Source organism: Panthera uncia, assembly GCF_023721935.1.
Source record: "Panthera uncia isolate 11264 chromosome B2 unlocalized genomic scaffold, Puncia_PCG_1.0 HiC_scaffold_24, whole genome shotgun sequence".
Classification (NCBI taxonomy): domain Eukaryota; kingdom Metazoa; phylum Chordata; class Mammalia; order Carnivora; family Felidae; genus Panthera; species Panthera uncia.
The window spans coordinates 20,877,910-20,899,982 of NW_026057580.1; the positions used below are offsets into that span (position 1 = coordinate 20,877,910).

Here is a 22,073-nt window from a genome sequence, read left to right on the forward strand (position 1 = left end):
AAGCAGTGTTTTTATTCCATGTTTGCCGATCATCGTAGTCAGAGAAGACTCCAGAAACAGGATGAAGCAGGTCCCCACTATTATAAATCCAACTACTGGACAATTTGCATTTCTCATAGAGTTTAGTGGGGCCCAAGGTAGAAGCGGGGTCTACCAGATCAGTGGTTCCCCCCAAACAATAACTCTTGGAGAAGAATAAGGAATCATTCAGTGACTTCTGCTGGGGAGTGTTAGCTATTAAACGTCCACCGTAACTACCAGGCAATTGGATGCCTTCCTGGATAGACCAAGTTAAAGGTAAACTTCCCCAACTTTGTGTTTCACCTGGAAGAGACTAGAAAGGAAAGTGAAAAGCTCACATTAATAAGTTAAGCAAATTGACACAACTACCACAGGCACCCAGAGTTACTCCACACAAATCAGTGCTCCATCCGATTTTCCTCATTCCTCACATACTTGAAGCACAAATGCACAGGGGAGTCTTACCACAACTACTTAAAGCCTGAAAGAAGCTTCTTCCATTTCCACTCTAAAGCCTACTAACCAGTAAGAGTTGAATTACTCTTACTCCTTTTACTCTGAGGAGAGTGAGTGTGTTTAAAATGTTTCATCCTCAGGGTGCCTGAGTGGCTCAGTTGGTTAAGTGTTCAACTTCAGCTCAGGTCATGATCTCACAATTTGTGAGCTCGAACCCCATGTCGGTCTCTGTGCTGACGGCTGAGAGCCTGGAGCCTGCTTCGGATTCTGTGTCTCCCTCTCTCTCTGCCCCTCCCCGCTCACACTCTCTTCTCTTGCTCTCAAAAATAAACATTGAAAAAAGAATCATAAAAAAATAAAATGTTTCATCCTCAAGCACAAATCTGATATTCTAACTGCCTTTGTGAGGAACTTGCAAGAGACTATTTAAGAAGAATCAAATCATGGCTTCAAAGATTTATATTATACTCAGTATAACTCTCAGGGGATCTCTCTCTCTCTCTCTCTCTCTCTCACACACACACACACACACACACACACACACACACACATATCACTTCCCTCCTTGACTTCCCTGTATTTTAGTGCTGTTTCCAGTCTGAGAGACTAGGGTTATTTATTTTTTTCCTTCAAGATTTTTCTCTGAACTCATGGGAATTTTGTTGAATCATAAATAGGACCTGTAGAATATATAAGTAGTAAATTTATTTTTATAAATGAAGGAAGTGTACTACCTTCCAGTAAGTCACAGGAAAAGAATCTGGTTGAGAATTAAGTTATCCTTTTGTTTATGTAACAAGAGGGTAGAGGTGGAGAGACCATGACCAGCCAGAGTGACTGGGAGGAAATGTCCTTCAACCTGTCCCATGGCTTGGAGAAGGGACGAGGGACCAGCCATTTGGTTTCAAGGACTCACATTTCCCTACAGACTCAAATGACAATTTTTTCCTATGTGAGACACATTTACAACCTCTAGGGATGGACTGACTCCATCTCTGTTCTCATGAAAAGAAATGTAGAGCCCTGAGCAGTAGTAAAATACAGGAATTAGCACCACTGTGAGGCAGACATACCCACAAACCTATGGTATGATGCCCACAGACCCACAGACTTCACTTTACAGTTTGGCTTTCCCACCCCAACCCTCCAGATGGCCATTATTTTCAGAACAGTGGGTTTTTCATCTTGAGACAATGTGCTGAGGAAATATTCTATTTAGAGGAAGAATGGAAATTTGGGGTAAAAATTCTAAACACAAGGCTAATTATTTTGTGGTGATCATTTTAGTTTCCTTTCTGATAAAACCGAAAGATAAAGTGCCAAATATAGGTTAAGTACTAATCCAAATCTCTTTTTTCAATTGTAGTGGGGACGATGATTCTAAAAATATATGGGATTTAATGAACATTTGAGAACATACCACAAAGATGGTAGAAATTAAGAGGAAACCCCCAGATTCCATTTGTTTGGTGGATGCTAGCTTGTAGATGAGCTGGATAGTATGATTTTAACTTCATTGGTAGGTGGGAAGGGACCAGGGACATCTATTGCCCTCACCACATGGATGGTAAGTTGTACATTATGAACAAATAGGGGGACAGGTTACCTTTGTCTCTGGGCTCCCCTTCAGCTTTAAGGAGACAGAGGAGGATGCCGTCTGTGCCCTCTTCATTGCTCTTCTTGCCTCAGCTTCCAACTTGGTTTCTGGTTTGGGATGATCGTGTTCTCCCTTTGACTTATAGGAGACAGGGAGGTAAAATAAATAACAAGATTGTACTTCACGGTATATAAAGGCTTACCCTGTGCCCTGCCACCTGACGGGGCGTTGTTGCCATTGATGACTGTCATGAGACTGATGAGACCTCTTAAACCCACCATGTGCTTTCCTGCCTGCCTTTGGTCATGGTGCCCCTTCCTCCCATGGTGCCTCTTGCACATCTGGCCAAGTCATATCCACAATGATCACAAGGGCCACTTTCTAAGTGCTTCTTATGGTACGTAGAGGATGCGGTCACAAACACATGATCTCATTTTACCTTCAAGCACATTAGTATTACCACCATTATTACTGTCCCTCGCTCACAGAGTAGGAAACTGAAGCATGGAGAAACTATACCAGCCAGGCAACCCCCTTAGCAAGTGGGGAGCCAGCTCTAGGACCTTCAGGAATTCTGTGAGCTGGCTGTTAAAAATGGCTGGTGGCTTCAAGTGGGCCATGGTGGAAATAGTTGTAGCACAGATGCTGGCACACCCTAGCAAATCAGGACATTCTCTTTCTGCAGGAACACTGATCCTGACACCCAGGCAGTCTGCCATCAGAGGCTACGCTCTATTCTGTTTACACCACCGCCCCCCTGTAAAGTCCTTCTTAACAGCCACATTTTATGTAAAACTGTGGGCTTAGGGGAGCAAAGTAACATGTTTAGGTTTACAGAGTCGGTTAGAGGTCAGAGCTGGTATTCGACCTCGGGTCTGTTGAAGCCGACTGCATGCCCCTGCACTGCGCTAGCCCGAGTGGGATAGGAGTACTGACAGCTGCCTCTCCCAAGAAGCCCGAGGCAGAGTCAGCTGGCTCCCTGGTACATGGTGCGTCTGCTGAGGTATGGGTATAGACATCTGCTTGCCCAGCGTGGGCCTCAGGCTTGGTACAGGCTCTCCACCCGTCCACTTCCTGTACGAAACTTCTCCCTGTGCTCTGTACACATTGCTTGAATGAAAGAGAAATGGCATCTCCTCACTCTAAATCCAGTCCAACCTGGAAAAATATGAAGCGTCCATCGTGCCTCCAGAAGTTGGTGACCGGGAAGCCCCCATGGCCTCGGCAAGGAATCAGCTTGAGAGGCCCATCACAGTTGGGACAGCGTTTCCCTGTAAGAGAGCAGAGGAGGGAGGCCACGTCAACTGACTCCTGACTCTGTGCGACTCTAGCAGTGCAGGCCTGATTCCAGGATGGCAGAGAATATAGGTGGGCACAGCTTTATGAGCTTTCATCCCCTCCTGGGCATTACCCCTGACCCTAGGAGGCCTGGCCATTGAAGTGTCCCAGCCCAGGTCTCACACAGGGGGAAAAGGAAGCAGTTTCTTCCACAGCAGGGTATTTCACAGATCAGGGGAGAGCTCTTTGAGCAGAAAATCCCTCCCTACTTATTTACTGATACTTGAAATTCTTGGTAGAGAAGAGGAAAGAATTCTTTCACTTCATAATTAGAATTAAGGGTCAAGGAGCAAAGTCACAGGAGAGAAAGAGCACAGCCACGAAATTTTCATTAAAGTGTAAATGACTGATAGCAGATCCTTTCCTGAGAGCAAGTTTTAAAGACAAATTACAAGGACAGAACGTGAGGTAACTTGGGGGCTGGAGTGGGCGAGACACAGGGAATGCTGAACGTATCTGCTTCAAAATCCCAGGAACACGATAAAGAAAAACCAAGCAAACGTGATTATGGCATGGATCTAAAGGACGTGGCATGGAGTCTCATCTCAAACTCAGCCCTGCTGCTCCCACTCCAGATCAAAGCATTCACTGAGTTCATCTTCGGCCCCATTCCCAAGATGGCAAGTGTGGCGAACAACTTTCACCTAAACTTTCTGTGGGTGCACGATGAACTCATGTCCGCCCCTGAAGTGACATGTCTGCTTTCTAACAGAGGCCTGGAGTCAGGTGCCTTGACCCAGGGGAGCAGTTTTACTGGTGGGTGCTCTGGGCACGGCAGATCCGTGGGGCAGATACTGGGGGTTGAGGAGGCTGGTCGGCTCTCCATAATGTGTTCTACATAAGGAACAACCTTGGTCTCCACACACTCCACACCCCTCGGGATGTGCTGGGATGTGCTGGGATGTGCTGGCCTCTGGGGAGGAGCCTCCTAGTGGATGTCAGCTTCTTCACTGTGTCAGGGGACCCTACTCACTCTGCTGCTTCTGCCGGGCTTTGTCGCAGATGGCAGGTCTCAGGTAGATCTTGCGCCCCTCCTCGGCGGAGCAGTCACGGCTGCACACCACCACGCCCAGGCAGGACTTCTTGAGGATGCGTGAGTTGTGGTTGTTGGTGTTGCGCATGGCCCAGCTGCTCAGGTGCCGCTGCGCATTCCTGTCCTCTGAGCTATAGATGTGCTTCTCGTAGGAATCTGGCCACTCCTGGAACCAGTCGGTCTTTTTCACGTTCTGACAGAAACACAAACAATGTTGCTGTATTTTAAGCGAGAAAACACAACTGTTCATAGATGCGAAGATGGTTTGGCACCAAGAGCTGCCGAGACCTTTGGCAAAGACCAACCAGGGTTTCGTTCTCACGGCAGGAGCTGGGCACAGCGCGGCGGCAGGAACAGAAGATGCTGTGTCTACAGAAGACTTGCTCCCCGGACCAAAATGAGTTGTAATTTCGGAAGTTGGAAGTCTCCCGGCTTCCCCTGAATTCTACCCCACTGATGTTTCTCTAGAACTTGGTGATAAGACTTAACTGACCGTTTCCCACTAAGAATTTTTGAGGGTGAGGGGTGTCTGGGTGGTTCAGTTGGTTAAGCATCTGACTCTGGCTCAGGACATAATCTCATGGTTTGTGAGTTCGAGCCCTGTGTCGGGCTCTGTGCTGACAGCTCGGAGCCTGGAGCATAGAGCCTGCTTCAGATTCTGTGTCTCCTTCTCTCTCTGTCCCTCTCCTGCTTGTGCTCTCTCTCAAAAATAAATAAATAAACATTAAAAACAAAGAATTTTTGAGGGTGAAGTAATATTTTTGTGCTCTTACACAATCACAGTGGAAAACATCGTGGCAGGGTAGTGAGATAATGTCTCATACCACACTGTAGATACCTTATTGGGAATGCTAAGGGTTTAGGCAAAGGCACCAGAGATAAGCATTGGGAAAACTGAGGAGGCCTGGTTAGGGAGGGTTCTGAGAGCTGCTGTCTCTCCTGGGGAGATTTTCTTCCTTTTTCTCTGCTAGCGTATCTATGGGCCTCAAACAAGGCAGAGGAATAAGGAAGAGTTTACTTTGGCTGGAAACTTCTGTTTATTGCCCAGCCACTGGCAGTATTTCCGATACATGAACATCTAAGCTCTCCTCAAAAAGGTCAGAGAGACATTACATTCAATCCTTATAGCATATGTTGTTGGGCTTTTTCTGCTTCTGTTTCTTCACCTGCAGAAGGATAATGAGACCTGCCTACCCCAAGAGTGGTTCTGAGAAGATGATAATATATAAAAATACTAAGCACAGCACCAACCATGGATTACATTCTAAATAAATGTTAGTCACTGATGCTGAGCCTCACATTCCTTTGGCCCTTTGGTGCATAGATCCTGCATTTGACAGATCCCTCCTAGTTCTTAAGAATGACAATCAAAACATAAAAGACTCTTAAAAACTGAGAATAAACTGAGGGTTGATGGGGGGTGGGAGGGAGAGAAGGGTAGGTGATGGGTATTGAGGAGGGCACCTGTTGGGATGAGCACTGGGTGTTGTATGAAAACCAATTTGACAATAAATTTAATATTAAAAAAAAAGAATGACAATCATTAAGTAGTCTCTATACTCAAGCTTAGATTGTGTCCATCCCCATAGCCCTCAGAGACCTGGCATGATATAAGACTTTTCATCAAGAAGATTCTAAAAGCTCAGAGAGAAGATTCTATAAGGTTCACAAGAAGACAGGGTGCTTCTCCTTTGATTCCCCAACAAGAAAGCACAAAATAGACTATGAGAAAAAAGCATTTTAGAAGGAAAAAAGCGAACATCAACATTAGAATGGAAGGGCAGCATGGGAAAGTTGGTGTTTACTGAGTTAGATCTCAAGTTTAGAACATGCCAAAGAACTTCGTAACACAAGACCCTGGGCAAGTGACTGTCTCTGAAGCCTCATTCTGCTCTTTTCTAAAATGGAGACAGTGAGGGGTGCCTGGGTGGCTCAGTTGGTTGAGTGTCCAACTCTTGATCTCGGCTCAGATCACAATCTCACGGTTCGTGAGTTGAGCCCCACGTTGGGCTCTGTGCTATCAGTGCAGAACCTGCTTGGGGCTTTCTCTCTGTCCCTGTCTCTCCTTGCTCCTCCCCCACTTGGTCTCTTTCAAAATAAATAAATAAATAAACTCTTTGGACAGTGATAAAACATTCTTCAAAAAATACTGCGAAGAGCAGATGTGTTGTAAACTGTAAGTTTCCTAAAATGACAGTTGCCATTTGAATGGAATGTCGTGGGAACGGACAGGAATCTGAGGAAACATAAATGAGAGGTTTCATGTACATGAGGTGTAGTGCTAGTTAACAGTTAAGAGCTGGGGTCTGCAACCTAGGGTCCATGGGTCAAATCCAGCCCACTATCTGTTTTTGTAAATAAAGTTTTATTAGAACACGGCCATGTTCATCCATTTAAGTGTTGTCTGTGGATACTTTCACACTACCACGGTAGAGTCAAGTAGTCATAGCCGAGACTGTCTGGCCCATTACAGGATGGTTCCTAATTCCTGGTTAAGACCTGTGAGGCAGGGGCGCCTGGGTGGCTCAGTCGGTTAAGCGTCCAACTTCAGCTCAGGTCATGATCTCACGGTTCGTGGGTTTGAGCCCCGAGTTGGGCTCTGTGCTGACAGCTTGGAGCCTGGAGCCTGCTTCGGATTCTGTGTCTCCCTCTCTCTCTGCCCCTCCCCTGCTCACGCTGTCTCTGTCTCTCAAAAATAAATACATGTAGAAAAAAAATTAAAAAAAAAAAAAGACCTGTGAGGCAGCCAGCCTTGTGAAGTCTTAACAAAGTTCCTTGTCCTCTCCGTGCCTCCACGTCCTGCTCTGTAAAACAGAGGGAACAGGAGTACCCACCTCATAGGGATGTTATGAGATTGAATGAGTTACCATACACAAAGCATTTGAAACAGTGCCTGGAGCACAGCAGGTCCTGTATCAATTTTAGCTGTTACTTTACTAGATCTGAGGCCACAAGCAGTGTTGTTGTAAGAGCCACTGACTTTCAGGAGAGAGAAGACCCACAGAGATGTCACTTCGTGCTTTCAACTTTGCCAAGCCAAATGCAAGATGGGCGTCCAAGCCCCTATAAAGCAAAAGCTTTAGTGGCACAACTTCTTCCACAGCCTTCTTTTTCAGAATGGCACAGGTGAGCCCTTCCTCTGCCACACTGTACCTGTCGTGGTGTGGGAACAGGAAGCTGTGCAAGGAGAAGGCAGTGTGGTGTTCAGAGAGTCCCCTCTGCTCCACAACAGAGCTTCCAGAAAACACTCATGCCCAGGCTAAGGTGCAGAATGGATTGTGGGCTTTTTCCAGGTCTTCCCTCCCCTCCCCCAATTGTCTGGTAATTCTGAGCTAAGTAAGTTTCACCTCAGGCAGCCCCACTCCAGCTTGTTCTACCCCCTACCCCTTCTCTTCCTTCTAACCCAAGGCTCTAAACAACGTCCTCTTGTTTTCTGTGGTCACAGTAATACCATAGAACACACAGTATTTATCTTCTGAAGTAATAAAAATTCTGGTTAAAACATTAAAATGTGAGGGCACCTGGGTGGCTCAGAGTGTTTGACTCTTGCTTTCAGCTCAGGTCATGATCTCACAGTTTGTGGGATGGAGCCCCAAGTTGGGCTCTGCACTATCAGCTCGGAGCCTGCTTGGGATTCTCTCTCTCCCTCTCTCTCTCTCTCTCTCTCTCTCTGTCTGTCTCTCTCTCTCCCCAAGTTGGGGTCTGCACTGTCAGCTTGGAGCCTGCTTGGGATTCTCTCTCTCTCTCTCTCTCTCTCTCTCAGAAATGAACTTTAAAAAAAACATTCAGATGTGGATCTTTAACAATTTGGACTATAAAGATCTACTGGTCAAACACAAAGCACAACAGTCAGGATAGCAGAGAAAAGGGCAAAGCAAACTTGTAGAAAAATGGAGATTTTCATTTTAAACGTGAGTGGCCCCTGCAGCTGGTCAGCACCATAAACCGCACAAACCAGGAAGGGAACTTATACGTACAAGTGTCTCAGATGTTCGGAGGAAGAAATGATCTCCACTGTATTTCCTCCCAGGTCAGTTTAATGTATCTCTCTTGGAAGCTTCCTCTTTGACTTACGGCTTATTTAGAAATATATTGCTTAGTTTCCATGTATTTGCAGATTTTCCTATTTCCTTTTGCTATTAATTTCTAGTTTGATTCCTTTGTAGCTGGAGAACACTGTGTGTTTTCAATTATTTTGACATTGTTGAGGTTTTAGAGCTTACGGTATTTTCTACATTTGACTGTCTTTTTTTTTAAACACTTTTTTTTAAGTTTATTTATTTATTTTTAGAGAGAGAGAGAGAGAGAGAGAGGGTGAGCATGAGAGCAGGGGAGAAACAGAGAGAGATGGGGAGAAAGAATCTCAAGCTGGCCCTGCGCTTGTCAGCTCAGGGGCCCAACACAGGGCTTAAACTTGAGAACTGGAAGATGATGACTTAAGCCAAAATCAAGAGTTGAACTCTCCACTGACTGAGCCACTCAGCAGCCCCATCTTTTCATTTTTTAAGGTTTTTTTTTTGTTTTGTTTTGTTTTTTTGTTTTTTTGTTTTTGTAATCTCTACACTCAATGTGGTGCTCAAACCCGTGACCTGGAGATCAAGAGTCACAGGCTCTTCTGACTGAGCCAGCCAGGTGCCTCTACATTTGACTATCTTTTAAGGTTTTTTTTTTCCCCCTGATAGCCTCTCCGCTGACAGCCTACTTTTCCAGTTTCATCAGTAATGCAGTAATAATTCTGACAATGTATGGACTTGAGAAAATTACTAGGAGTAAATGTATTTGTATCAAGCTACTCTCTATGCCCAGTCTTTTGAGTCGGATGCTTAGTGGACGTGGAAATTAAGACAAAACCCAGATTCCAATAATTCAAAGGAACTCAGGTGTCAAATGAATGATAGTGATCTCTGAAAGCCTTGTAAATTTAAGGCACCAGACAGGTAAAATTTAAAAAGAAAGAATAATCATTTCTTAATCTTGTTTAGCAAATCTCCATAAAATATTTTCTTCTTTTCAAGAGATCTGTTTATTTTAATTTCTAACTTTTCATGAGTAACTCTTTATTTTTCCTCTTGGTTAAGAAGTTTATAATTTAAAGGGAATACTCTTAAGGTTTCCAACATGTAAATCTAAGTAATTTATATTTTATAATCTCATGGGTAACATCACTGGGGGTTTAACTAACATTTCTATGACTTCTCTAATTTTTTTACTAAGAGATCTAATCCTCTCACTAAAAATCTTTGCAACTCCATGGAATTCTGGAGCACCCATCCTTCCTCTTTCTGCTTAGTTTAACTACTTAAAGTTCTAATAAGGTCCCTTAAGAATTAAATATATACTATTATATAAAACTAATAAAATGAAAACCAAAATTCTGAAATAAGGCATCAAAACACCTACATTATCATGTTGTTACTTACATTAAAATAGATTTCACTTAGAATATAATCCACTCTCATATAAAGCAATTATCTGCAGATTTTCTTTAATGCTAAGAATAGCTTAATTCTTTTTTTAAAGTTTATTTTATTTTGAGAGAGCATGCACAAACTTGCATATGCAAGTGGGAAGGGGCAGAGAGGGAGGGAGAGAGAGAATCTTAAGCAGGCTCTATGCACAGCATGGAGCCCAAACTGGGGCTCGGTCTCACAACCATAAGATCATGACCTGAGGTGAAATCAAGAGTCAGATGCTCAACCAATTGAGCCACCCAGCCTCCTCATAGCTTAATTCTTTATAATTAATGTTTCCAAATAAAACAGGGATAGCAAACAGATATGCCTTTAAGCAAATCAGATAAGAGTGAAAAAATTGGATGTTACTTATGGAACACAGGGAAAAAAAAATTCGACCAGCATTTTGATTTATATACAACTTTTCAGGAACTTAGCTCTTCTGGCCAACTGGAAACCAAACTTCAAGTGTTATGAAAGGAAGAAATTCAACTCAACAAAATGTTTTCGAGTTAGCTCACAAATAACTTCTTAGGCTAACACGGCAATTTCCTACCTTCGTTAAAGGGACAAAACTCAAAACAAAAATTTCCTTATTTGCTTGGACAACACTAAGGTGGGCCAGAGTACCCCACTTTCCATATTCTTCATCACCTACCTCTCTCTTCTCTTCTTCCTTCCCTTTTCTACTCTATCTGACTAACCAAGAGACCTTCTGGAAGGCACCCAGAGAAGAGTTTCTCCTACCACAGATGCAGTAATGTTCCTATCCCCATCACACCAGAAGCACAGGGTGGCAGAACTGGCTCCAGCAATGGGGATTCGATGACCAAGGGGGCCCAGCATAGATCAAGGGGAACACCAACAAGGAGGACAAAGTCACAGGTGGCCCTGTCAGACCAACAATGCCTGATCACGCAGGCAGATAATAATTGACAAGAGATCCAGAATCTGGTTTACCTGACACCAAGACACATTTGATTACGATTACTGGCTCACTGTGATTACACTAACCACATGAATTCACTGAAAGAGCTCAAAGGTTCACCTTTGCTTACGAGTTTAAGGCAAAGACAACCTTGCTGGCTAAAATCACGGTCCAGGAATTAACTAACTGAAGACATGGCTTTTTTTGTGGTTGATTCACTAGGTTTTAGGTTGGCCTGTATTTATGTTTAGCCTATGTATATTTTTTAAAAATCTTTTCTCTATGAAAGAATGTACTTAAACCTGGCGATTTTGTGAGTTAATGACTTTGTGTGGCTTTGGCCATGGATTTTTTTTTAATTTTTTTTTAACGTTTATTTATTTTTGAGACAGAGAGAGAGCATGAACAGGGTGGGTCAGAGAGAGAGGGAGACACAGAATCTGAAACAGGCTCCAGGCTCTGAGCTGTCAGCACAGACACTGACGCGGGGCTCGAACCCACGAACTGCGAGATCGTGACCTGAGCTGATGTTGGACGCTTAGCCGACTGAGCCACCCAGGCGCCCCGGATTTTTTTTTTTTAAGTAAGCTCTAACATGCATCCCAATGTTTACAGCAGCACTATCAATAATAGCTAAATTATGGAAAGAGCCTAAATGTCCATCAACTGATGAATGGAGATATATATATATATAATGAAATCTTGCCATTTATATTATGAAATCATTGCCATCCCAATGTTTACAGCAGCACTATCAATAATAGCTAAATTATGGAAAGAGCCTAAATGTCCATCAACTGATGAATGGATATATATATATATATATATGTATATATTATGAAATCTTGCCATTTGCAACAACATGGATGAAACTGGAGGGTATTATGCTAAGTGAAATAAGACAAATATCCTATGATTTCACTCATATGTGGAATTTAAGAAACACAACAGATGAACATAGGGGAAGGGAAGGAAAAATAAGATAAAAACAGAGAGGGAGGGAAACCATAAGAGACCCTTAAATGCAGAGAACAAACTGAGGGTTGATGGCAGGGAGGGGAGAATGGGTGATAGGCATTGAGGAGGGCACTTGGGATGAGCACTGGGTGTTGTATGTAAGCAATGAATCATGGAAATCTACTCATGAAACCAAGAGCACATTGTATACACTGTACGTTAGGTAACTTGACAATAAATTATATTTAGAAAAAAAAAAAAAGACCCAAGTGAAAAGTTATGAATGAAAAAAAATAGAAAAAGTAAAGTAAGCTCTATACCCAATGTGGGGATTGAACACACTACCCTGATATCGAAATCTGCATGCTTTATCAATTGAGCCAGCCAGGCACCCTTGGTCACAGGTTTAATCTGAACACTGCCCCTGCGTAGGAACAAAATGATTCAGGGTTTGTCTGCTGTGGTGCCACTGGAACACCATGTATTTGTGCTCACAGAAACTGGCACCCTGCTGAAGTGGCTACTACTTAGGAAGCAAAAGAAGTGATTCCCTTCCCAATTTTCAACCAACAAAAAGAAAAAAAGAACTTTCCTAGGTATTCAAGGCTGTCAAGTGTTAGAGTCGTATTAATGAGATTGTGCCACTTTCCAGGAATTTGTAATTAACATTTTTAATGAAGGTAAGACTAAACCAACACCAGACATTTGCTGCTTGGACCAAGCAAACCCTAAAGCAATTATATTTGAACTTTTAAAATGAAAAATGTAATTTAAGGAGAAATAAAACAGGAAAGCAAAATTGGTATATCACATTACCCTGGAATAGAGACATTTTATCAATGATGCTTTTGAGTAAGTTGAGTGCCTGCCGTTCTGGGTTGGGTCCCTGGGGGCTGGAGTAAGGAGAAATGGTATAAAAATAACCACAAGTTAGAGGAGCGACCAGAAACAAGTGAAATGAAGACTGATAAAGACATACATGCAGCTGAAAGAAGGAAGCACACATGAAACAAATAGAGGGGAGAGATGACTTAGCAAGGGCAAGTGGACTCTGAGCCCTGGATATGATCATGATCCTGTCCAGCCCCAAAAGCCTAGTGGCTGCCCACTTCCTAGAAAACAATGGAATCCTCTTAGGATAGCCTGCTTCCAAGCCACCTTTCCTGCCAGTAACTTCCCAAATATCCTGGCCGAATGCCTATGCACAAGCTCCCTCAACTGTAGAGGCTGAATAGCCTTCGGACATTGGTGACCTGCTCTACCTTGACTGTCCTGTTTGCTTCCTTCCCCTGCCCTAATCCTTTTACATTTTACAGCTTCTCCAGAGAAAGCCCTTTGCCAGAATCTCTGCCTTGCTTCCCATGCCCAAGGGGCCCTGAATTACAGACTTCCTCTTTCAAGTACCTCCAGCGTTTTTCTGTATGACATAGGTTTTCCGTTCAGGCACGGACCTTGTTACATTTGCCCAGATGATCATGAGCCCTTCCATGAAAGTTAACATAGCTTCATGGCCTCTGTATCCCTGGAGACTGCTGTAGTGTCTGGCACATTCTAGTCATTTGGAAATGTTAGATGTCCTAATGAGGACGTCACCATTCACTGTTGCCAAAATTTAATCCATATATCTTGACATAACTGAGATGTACAAGGGGACATGGAATTTAGGGTAACAGAAGATGCAATTAACATTCAGGTGACCATCCTGAAACTTGAAGCATGTGAGTAGATTAGCAGGAAAGAAATTGGTCTACAAGTTATAGGTATTTGCCTACACACTGCAGAAGTAATCATTCTGGCAAGAACACAAAATCATGAAAAATAAATTCTAAATTCCTTGTATGAATGTGACAAAGAATGACACTGGGGAAATTTATAACAATGACAAGCAATTGCATTTGATCCTTTAAACCACATTTTTTGTGCCCAAACAGGTGACATGAGGAACATTACTCGCCGGCAGGGCTCCACAAAGAGGGCTCTAGAGCCAAAAACAAGTCAGGGCCAAAGTGCCTAACACAGCCTCTCCTTGGGAGCACTGCCATTGCATGGATGGAAGTCTTCAAGTCTGCAGCAAAGAAATCTGTTTAACTTTGTTGAATCTAGTGTTTCTGTTTTCTCTTTCTTTATAATACCCACAAAAATACCTCGTCACTTATACTCTATAGAACATACTTTGGGAAACACTGCTCTAAAGAGTTTAGAGACTGAGGCAAGGTATATAAGGAATTACTATTTTCCTTTTACCGAGCAGGTAACTGAGACTTGAGAAAATCGATTTGTTTAGAGTCCCACAGACTCTAAGCAGTGGAGCCATTCGCTAATGAATTCCACATTTGTTATTTGCTGGCATGTTAACATGCCAGGCATTGTGTTAGCACTGGGCCCCCAGTTCTAGAGGGCAGGCTGCCTTCCTAACCTCAGGTCACAGAATCCTAGACCATTAGAACTGAAAGCTTCTATAAGAGACTAGTGAGTACAACTGCCTCATTTTCAGAAGGGGAAAGGGAGTCTCAGTAAAGGTAAACAACTCCCTAAGGCTTTACAGGTTAAAAAAAGAGGCAGAACTGGAATCCCAAGCCAGGCATTTGTCTCCATACCCTGGTTTACACAATGTAACCGCTCAGCCTCCAGATATGCTCACAAAATATACAACTTAATCTGCTTAGAAATCTTTTTATTTTTCACTTCGGCTGGTTCTTGATAGGATTCCAGAGCCAGCACATACCCACATTTGGATGGTGTTGTTTCTGCTTAGAAAATATTAAGAGATTTTGCACTTTTAATCATTTCCCTGGCATATTTACAAGGGCACTTGAGGGTCACGGAGTTATTTCCATGAGCAATCAAACTTTTTGATTAACTATAAATGATACATTTTCAAAAGTGAATGTGTATTTTTGCTGTGAATTTCTGAATTTAATGTGTTGAGTAGCTGAGACTGTTTTTGTTTTGGGAAATTCATGGGGAAAAATGAACTTTTATGAGCCCTGAATTTCCCTCCAGAGAAGTGGTTCTTCCTTTTGTCTACAGATCTGATGAATCATATGGATCTTCTGTCCCAGCAAAAAAAGTGCATGTTAGTACACAGTGTTCCCTCCCATTTCAGAGGGTTCTCCAGCCCTGTTAAAACCCCTGCTCTAGGATGTGACACTGTAAATTTTCTATGTATCTGCTTACTTCCACTCTTGATATTTAGGACACGCACCTTCTACTTGTGAACTACATCAAGAAATCAAGAAAAGGACTAAGCATCAATATAGGTCCCTGAACCAGGGATAACTAAAACGTACTTTCAAGTTTCCCCGAAAACAGCTACAACAATCATAAACCATTAAGAGAAACCATAAGGACAAATCCTTACAATAGGTACTTATGTGATTTAGCTATGGTTTATTTAACTATCCTTAGATGAGTGGAAAGTAGGGTACACTTTGTGTCTTCCAGCTCCTCCAAGACCTACCAAGAGGTAATGGAGAGGGAAATTTAAGGAGAAAACAGAAACAAAAGAAAATATTCAGTAGAGTGAAATTTGGAGTGATGTGGAAGTCTTTATTAGAACGAAATCTGGAATGGTTATAAATCAAGACTATGGAACCTCATTTTTTTCTGCTCCACTTGGGATAATCCAAATTTCTTGTTCCCTGGAATCAGGAAGACTAGCTTGGCCTTTTCATTACAAGGTACTGCTGGTCTCCAGTCAACCTTCCCAACACCCTTTCCAACAACCTCCAAGGAAAGCATCCTTCAAATGCCAGAAAGGGCATCAGTTTTAAATAATTAATGTTTTCCACCAAATTAAGAATTAAAAAGTCAAGTGCCAAAAATAAAGGTAGAGAAAATATGAAATGAAAGTCACTCTGTCGCTGGAAAACACCCAGCATGTATGTACCATGTATTACTCAACAAAAGTTCTAGAAGAGCTGCTAAGTCCCATGAAAGCACTATCATTTGGACGTTCCAGTTACAGATTTAATTTAAAATCATTACTATAGCAAATAAGGTTGTATGAGAACTTGTGTACTCTGCAGAGTCAATCTACGGGCAAATACTTTATCATAGATTTTATTCTACTAGCTAGCTAAGTTGGGGGCAACATCAGCCAAGCCAACTTTGAAAGAGAAGGGAAGTCGCATTTTCTTTGTTTCAGTCTATAACTATTGTGTGTGTATGTGTGTGGGGGGAATCTGATAAGTAAAAACCCACTCAAATTATAGGTCATGGCTTCCCCTCTTAAAATTCCTCAATTGGATGCCCAGCTGAAGCTTTCAGGAGAGGAATTTCCCCAGCTTGGACTCTCCAATTTCCTTCTAGGTCTTAGCAAGTCAAGAGTCCAGCTTTATAGCTACATGCTGAAGGCAGATTCTTATAACAAGTACATACCTGTGGCAGCTTCATATCATTAATATCCCAGCTTAACATCTCTTTTTCCTCGGAATCAAAGTCCTCAGGCTCCATGATAGTCAGATCACCCACAGGTTTCTGTCTATCCAACTTCCCGCAGAAGTGGTTGAGACTTTTGCTTTCAAAGGCGCTTCATAGACTTGATCAGTCCACTCTTTATTCAAGCAGCTTAGACCTGGAGACTGATTCCTGACACTAAAAAATAAATGATAGTAACACTGACCGTTAGAAATAAAAATCAGGGCTTGTCTGCTAGAAAAACCTGTTTCATTGACATTTTTTCAAGCACCAGCATACAAATAAAAACAATGTAGAAGCCATTAGTATCTTGTTGAAATAAAGCTTGACCATGGGGAATCAGAAGCACAATGATCATCGTTTTCACCTCAGGCGTGGGCTTCCTTTCTCACAGCTAGACGTCTCCAGGTTGGGAAAGCCTGAGTAGCGACCATTGTCATCTGCAGCCAATGACTAGAACCTTTTCCCCCATATTCCCTGGGGCAGGAGGAAGAACTGGCTTGGAGTTATTTTCATGGATACACTTTTGTACATTAGCTAACATGTGGTTCAAGTTACAAGTGGGAAACATCACAACCAAAGGTATCTAGAAGAATTTTTTAAATCTAAATTGCCACAGAGATTATTTTTCCTCTCCTCAATAAATCCAGTGTGCACTTTGTATCTTCAAATATTATCAGTGGATATCCTCATCAGATTCCTCTAAAGCCTTGGCATTAAAGACATTTTAGACCTGATAATTCTTTGCTGTGGGGGGTTATCCTGTGCATTGTAGAATGTTTAATAGCAGGGGCACCTGGATGACTCAGTGGGTTAAGCATGTGACTCTTGATTTCGGCTCTGGTCATCATGATGTCATGGTTTGTGAGATAAAGCCCTGAGTCAGGCTCTGTGCTGACAGTATGGAGCCTGCTTGGGATTTTCTCTGTCTTTCTCTGCCCCTCCCCCGCTCATGCACTCTCCTCTCCCTCTCTCTCTCTTTCTCAAAAATAAACAAACATTAAAAAAAAAAAAAAGAATGTTTAGCAGCATCCTCGGTCTATGACCATTAAGTGTTAGTAGCAACCCATCCCATTGTTGTGACAACCAAAAATGTCTCCAGACATTGCCAAATGTCCCCTGGGTGGCAAAACTGTTTGAGAACTATTGCTTAAAAATAATGTTTCTACTATAACTCAAAGCACTCTTCAAGACTTTCCGATAGCAATCTCCTGCTTCCCTCCCCCCTCCAAGAAAATTCCATCTCACTTTACTTTGATTAAATTATTTATGTAAATGATAGACATTCAAAAATGTTTGTGCAAACTGCATTTCTTCCCCCCCATTAGAAATACCGCTCTAGTTTCTAATTGATTAAAGAGGATTTACAAAAAAAGAAAAGAAAGGAAGGAAAGAAGGAAGGAAGGTAAAAAAAGAAAGAAAGAGGAAGGAAGGAAAGAAGGAAGGAAGAAAAGAAAGGAAGGTAGTTCTACTCTGAGGAAAAATTAATCATTTTGCAGATGAAATATGCTTATTAGAACACTAAGTGAAACATGTTTACAAGTGTGACACTTCCACTGCTGGTGCCCCTGTAAAAGCAAGGGACATAATGATGTTACATAAAACAATAGTAAACTTGAACTAAAAGTTTAATAGTCTCCACCTTAGGAAGTTCATGAGCTCTGTTCCTTAGTTATGTACCTTTATTTAACTATATAACCCGGGGGACAAAACAGAAGAGACTCATAAATATGGAGAACAAACTGAGGGTTACTGGAGGGGTTGTGGGAGGGGGGGATGGGCTAAATGGGTAAGGGGCACTAAGGAATCTACTCCTGAAATCATTGTTTCATTATATGCTAACTAATTTGGATGTAAATTAAAAAATAAAATTAAATTTAAAAAAAGAACTAAAAAAACCAAAACCAAAACAAACAAAAACTATATAACCCTAATACTTGTCAATCACTGAGATACGCTGAGGGAAAGTATCTGGATAGAGAAGACTGTTGACCTGAACATATAACCATTACATAACAAGCTAATAGGGGTCTCTTCTCTCCCTATCCCGCCTACCACACTCACCTATAACCTAGTGGTCAAAGACTCAAAGAGCATGTAGTCCATCACCTTCTTTTTATTTTATTTTTTTTAAATTTTTTTTAACGTTTATTTATTTTTGAGACAGAGAGAGACAGAGCATGAACAGGGGAGGGGCAGAAAGAGAGGAAGACACAGGATCTGAAACAGGCTCCAGGCTCTGAGCGGTCAGCACAGAGCCCGACGCGGGGCTCGAACTCACAGACCGTGAGATCATGACCTGAGCCGAAGTTGGACGCTTAACCAACCAAGCCACCCAGGTGCCCCGATCACCTTCATTTTAAACGCTGCTTTGTAAGGTTAAATCCCCAGGAGTTTAAAATCAAATTCTATGTTTGGGGAATAAACATTGAGTTACCGAAGAAATGCTGACACAGACAGACTTGAATTCAGAAGATTTAAATAACAAGTCTGTGAGACACAAAGATCAAGTGTAAATGTGATGGCAACAGTTTTATGTGCTTACCTCTTTAAACTTCAACAACAGTAACTCAGATTGTCTAAAATTTGTTATAGCTAATTGGAATAGATTGATCTTAAAAAAAAAAAAAAACCTTGAATGACAAGATTCGTATCTCAAAAATTCTAAAGCATTGTTGCATTTTCAGTCTATGCGACATAGACATAATTCTTTTGTTTTTAAATTAAGGGGAGGGTAGAGGCACCTGGGTGGATCAGTTAGTTAAGCACCTGACTCTTGGTTTAGGCTCAGGTCATGATCTCACGGTTCATGAGTTCGAGCCCCAAGTCAGGCTCTATGCTGACAGTCTACTTAGGATTCTCTCTCTCCCTCCCTCTGCCCCTTCCCTTCTCTCTCTCTTTCTCTCTCTCTTGATCTCTCCCTCTCTCTTTGCCCCTTCCTTTCTCACTTTCTCTCAAAATAAATAAATAAATTAACACACACACACACACACACACACACACAAATAAATTAAGGGGAGGGGAATAACAAATCTTGCTGCATGAAAGCTACATTGTTCTTTTGATTTTCTCAGATATAAATTTTTGCCAAATGAACAAACATTAATTTACTATTTCCCTGAAAGTTAAGAACAAAACATAGTAAAGACTGCAGCCTTTCAAAAATAAACAACTCAACTCAGTTTTCCTCCAGAATTAAAGAAAATAAATCGTAAAGACTTCCTTTTTTTTTCTTTTTTAAAACAAGTTGGGCCAATGTGTATTCAGATTTCATCATTTCTACAGAGAACCAAAGGAAGTAAAACAAATGAAATTCAGTAGGAATGGGGTGCCTATGGTCCCATTCCTTACATTCGCCTCTCCGCAGGATTTGTGGCTTCCTTACCTTCTGACTTCTTCTGGAGATGCAGCCAACACTGTCATAAAAATCTCATCTCTGGTTCAGGTCCCAGCAGCTTCTGGTCATTTTCTACGCAGGAGCTGCTGTTCCCTAATCCAGGTCAAGGTACGCTATGCTAATGAGCTCTGGCAGCAGTCCAATCAAAATCCAGATGCTCTCAGCGTCATCAGATAGGGAAGAGAGATCCAGGGAGTTACTTAACTAGTCCAATTGTCCCCAGTCCAACTGTGATGGATATTCTATAATTCACCCCTAAACTCTTCCCTCCTTTATGTTAAGAGGGGATTTTAACTGAAATGGGCATTGAAAAGAGCCTCATGAGGAAGTACAGGTGTTTTCCTGCTCATAATTTCATAGGTTGGGCCCAAAGCAGATGGATTAACAGTAGATTCTAATTCTCCTACCACTTACCCCTGCCTGTGTATGAGAGAGAACAGACAGACAGAGGTAGGAAAATATCATGCAAATGGAACTTACTGGGATAGATATTAGATTGCAAACATTCCTAAGCCAGAAATGCTAAAATGCTATTTTATACATACCAATGATGCCCCCGCTAATTCTGAGTGTTCCAATCCTCTCAAATCATACCATTCTTGGGGCAACTCGGTGGCTCAGTCGGTTGAGCATCTGACTCTTGGTTTCAGCTCAGGTCATGATCTCACAGTTTGTGAGATCGAGCCCCACCTTGGGCTCCATGTTGTCAGTGCAGAGCCTGCTTGGGATTCTCTCTCGCTCTGCCCTTCCCCCACTAGTGCTTTCTCTCAAAATAAATAAATAAAAACTTTAAAAAAATAATACCATTCTCCCTTCTAGAGATATCCTCAACCATCTGGGCAGAGCCTAAGTCAGTTCAGCCCACCTGCTATGTCCCAGGCTGTCTGCAGGGCTCAGGGAGAATTAAAGCCATGAAGAAGTTTAATAGTGGAGGGGCACCTGGGTGGCTCAGTAGGTTGGGCGTGAGACTTCAGCTCAGGTCATGATCTCATGGTTCCTTTAGCTCAAGCCCCACGTTGAGTACTGTCAGCTTGGTACAGTACAGTACAGTGAGTGGTGAGTACAGTACTTGGTACTGTCAGCTCAGATCCTGCTTTGGACAATCTGTCCCCCTCTCTCCATGACCCTTTCCTGTTCACACTCTCTCTCAAAAATGAATAAACATTTAAAAAAAGTTTAATGGAGGAAAAGATGAATAATAACACTAAATAAGCCGAAGATAACATATGGTATAGAGGCAGTCTAGAAAGAAGATCAAAGGGGAAGGTATGAAGCTGGAGGGAAAGTAATCTGGGGAAACTTCTTCCACCATTGTGATGCCTGATCAGCCTTTTAAAGGACAAACATATTTGTCAAGGCATCAAAGAATGGAAAAGTATGTTCCAGGTAGTGGCAATACTGTGGGCAAAGGTAAAGTGGTGTGGAAAGTGCAGTGTGCTCAGAATTAGAAGTAGGTGCCTGTCAGGAAGGTCCTGGCCATGTAAGACAGACTGCGGAGGAAGGGATGAGCAGGCCAGAGAGCAAAATCCTTGGGAAGACGCTTGGCAATCTTTGGCAATGTTGAGAAGATTTCTCACTAGTCTTTCAGGTCATGAATGAATTTCTCTTCTGCCTGGAGGTTGGGACCCTGAAACATTTTCTAGTGCTTTATCTTACTAATTTGATCTGCTTTTTGCAGTCCCTCCTTGGTCAGAGAGTTCTTTCAACATCCCCAAATATGCCGTAGCAGGACAAAGCCTACTGCTGTGCCAGCTGGCAAGACAGAAAGGTCTATATGGTTCAGTTCCAGAATCACAAAGCAGGGCCAAGAATGGCTTTTAGACCCAAGAGGAAATAAATTGGTAACTGGCACACCGATCATGATAATCTACTCCCTTAGGTCTTCTGCCATCCGTGTCTAAATCCTATCCATCCCTTAGGAACCTCCCAAAATGCCACCTCCTTATGGATCTTCCCATATTATTCTAGAACACATGGTTTCTCATTTCTATGGTGTTCCAGAACTCTTAACTGAATGACATGCTGTCTTAGATCACTTATAACTAACATCTTTTTCTAATTATAAAATAAAGTCATAATCTTTTTTTAAAACATCATGTTCTCATCTCCTAGATATCCCCACTGTTAATATTTTGGTCATGTCCTTTCAGACTTTTATTTTCCCCTACATACATCACCAAACATAGATATTACTTTGCAGAATTATAAGAGTATATGTACATACTATTCTGTGAACTCTTCATGAGTTTTAGTCCTGGCCCCCCAGCTAAGCTGCTAGTTTCTTTACGGAGAAGTTGGTATCTTCCACTTCCTGTCTCCTCACACAATGACCTGCTAGAACCCCATTTCAACATCACATCTATCCTCCTCCCAATAACCAACCCTCCTCCGACACAGGAAGGAACCGAGGAGCTGTCTCCACACTCTGATTGGGCTGTGACCTAATGTCCCAGATTGGTAACAACACTTCTACT

The 22,073-nt window shown here is 42.2% G+C and overlaps 1 protein-coding gene across 1 annotated transcript in view; it reads right to left on the reverse strand.

The window, feature by feature from the left end:
* GCM1 (glial cells missing transcription factor 1) overlaps positions 1 to 19,984 on the reverse strand; it is a 20,452-nt gene extending 468 nt beyond the window's left edge. The window contains 6 exon segments of the mRNA XM_049653818.1: positions 1 to 334; positions 2,084 to 2,212; positions 3,233 to 3,345; positions 4,386 to 4,638; positions 16,164 to 16,379; positions 19,588 to 19,984. The exon segment at positions 1 to 334 is cut by the window's left edge and continues 5 nt beyond it. Coding sequence (XP_049509775.1) covers positions 1 to 334; positions 2,084 to 2,212; positions 3,233 to 3,345; positions 4,386 to 4,638; positions 16,164 to 16,238 — 904 coding nt within the window. The 5' untranslated portion in view covers positions 16,239 to 16,379; positions 19,588 to 19,984.
* Positions 19,985 to 22,073: the final 2,089 nt, after the last annotated feature.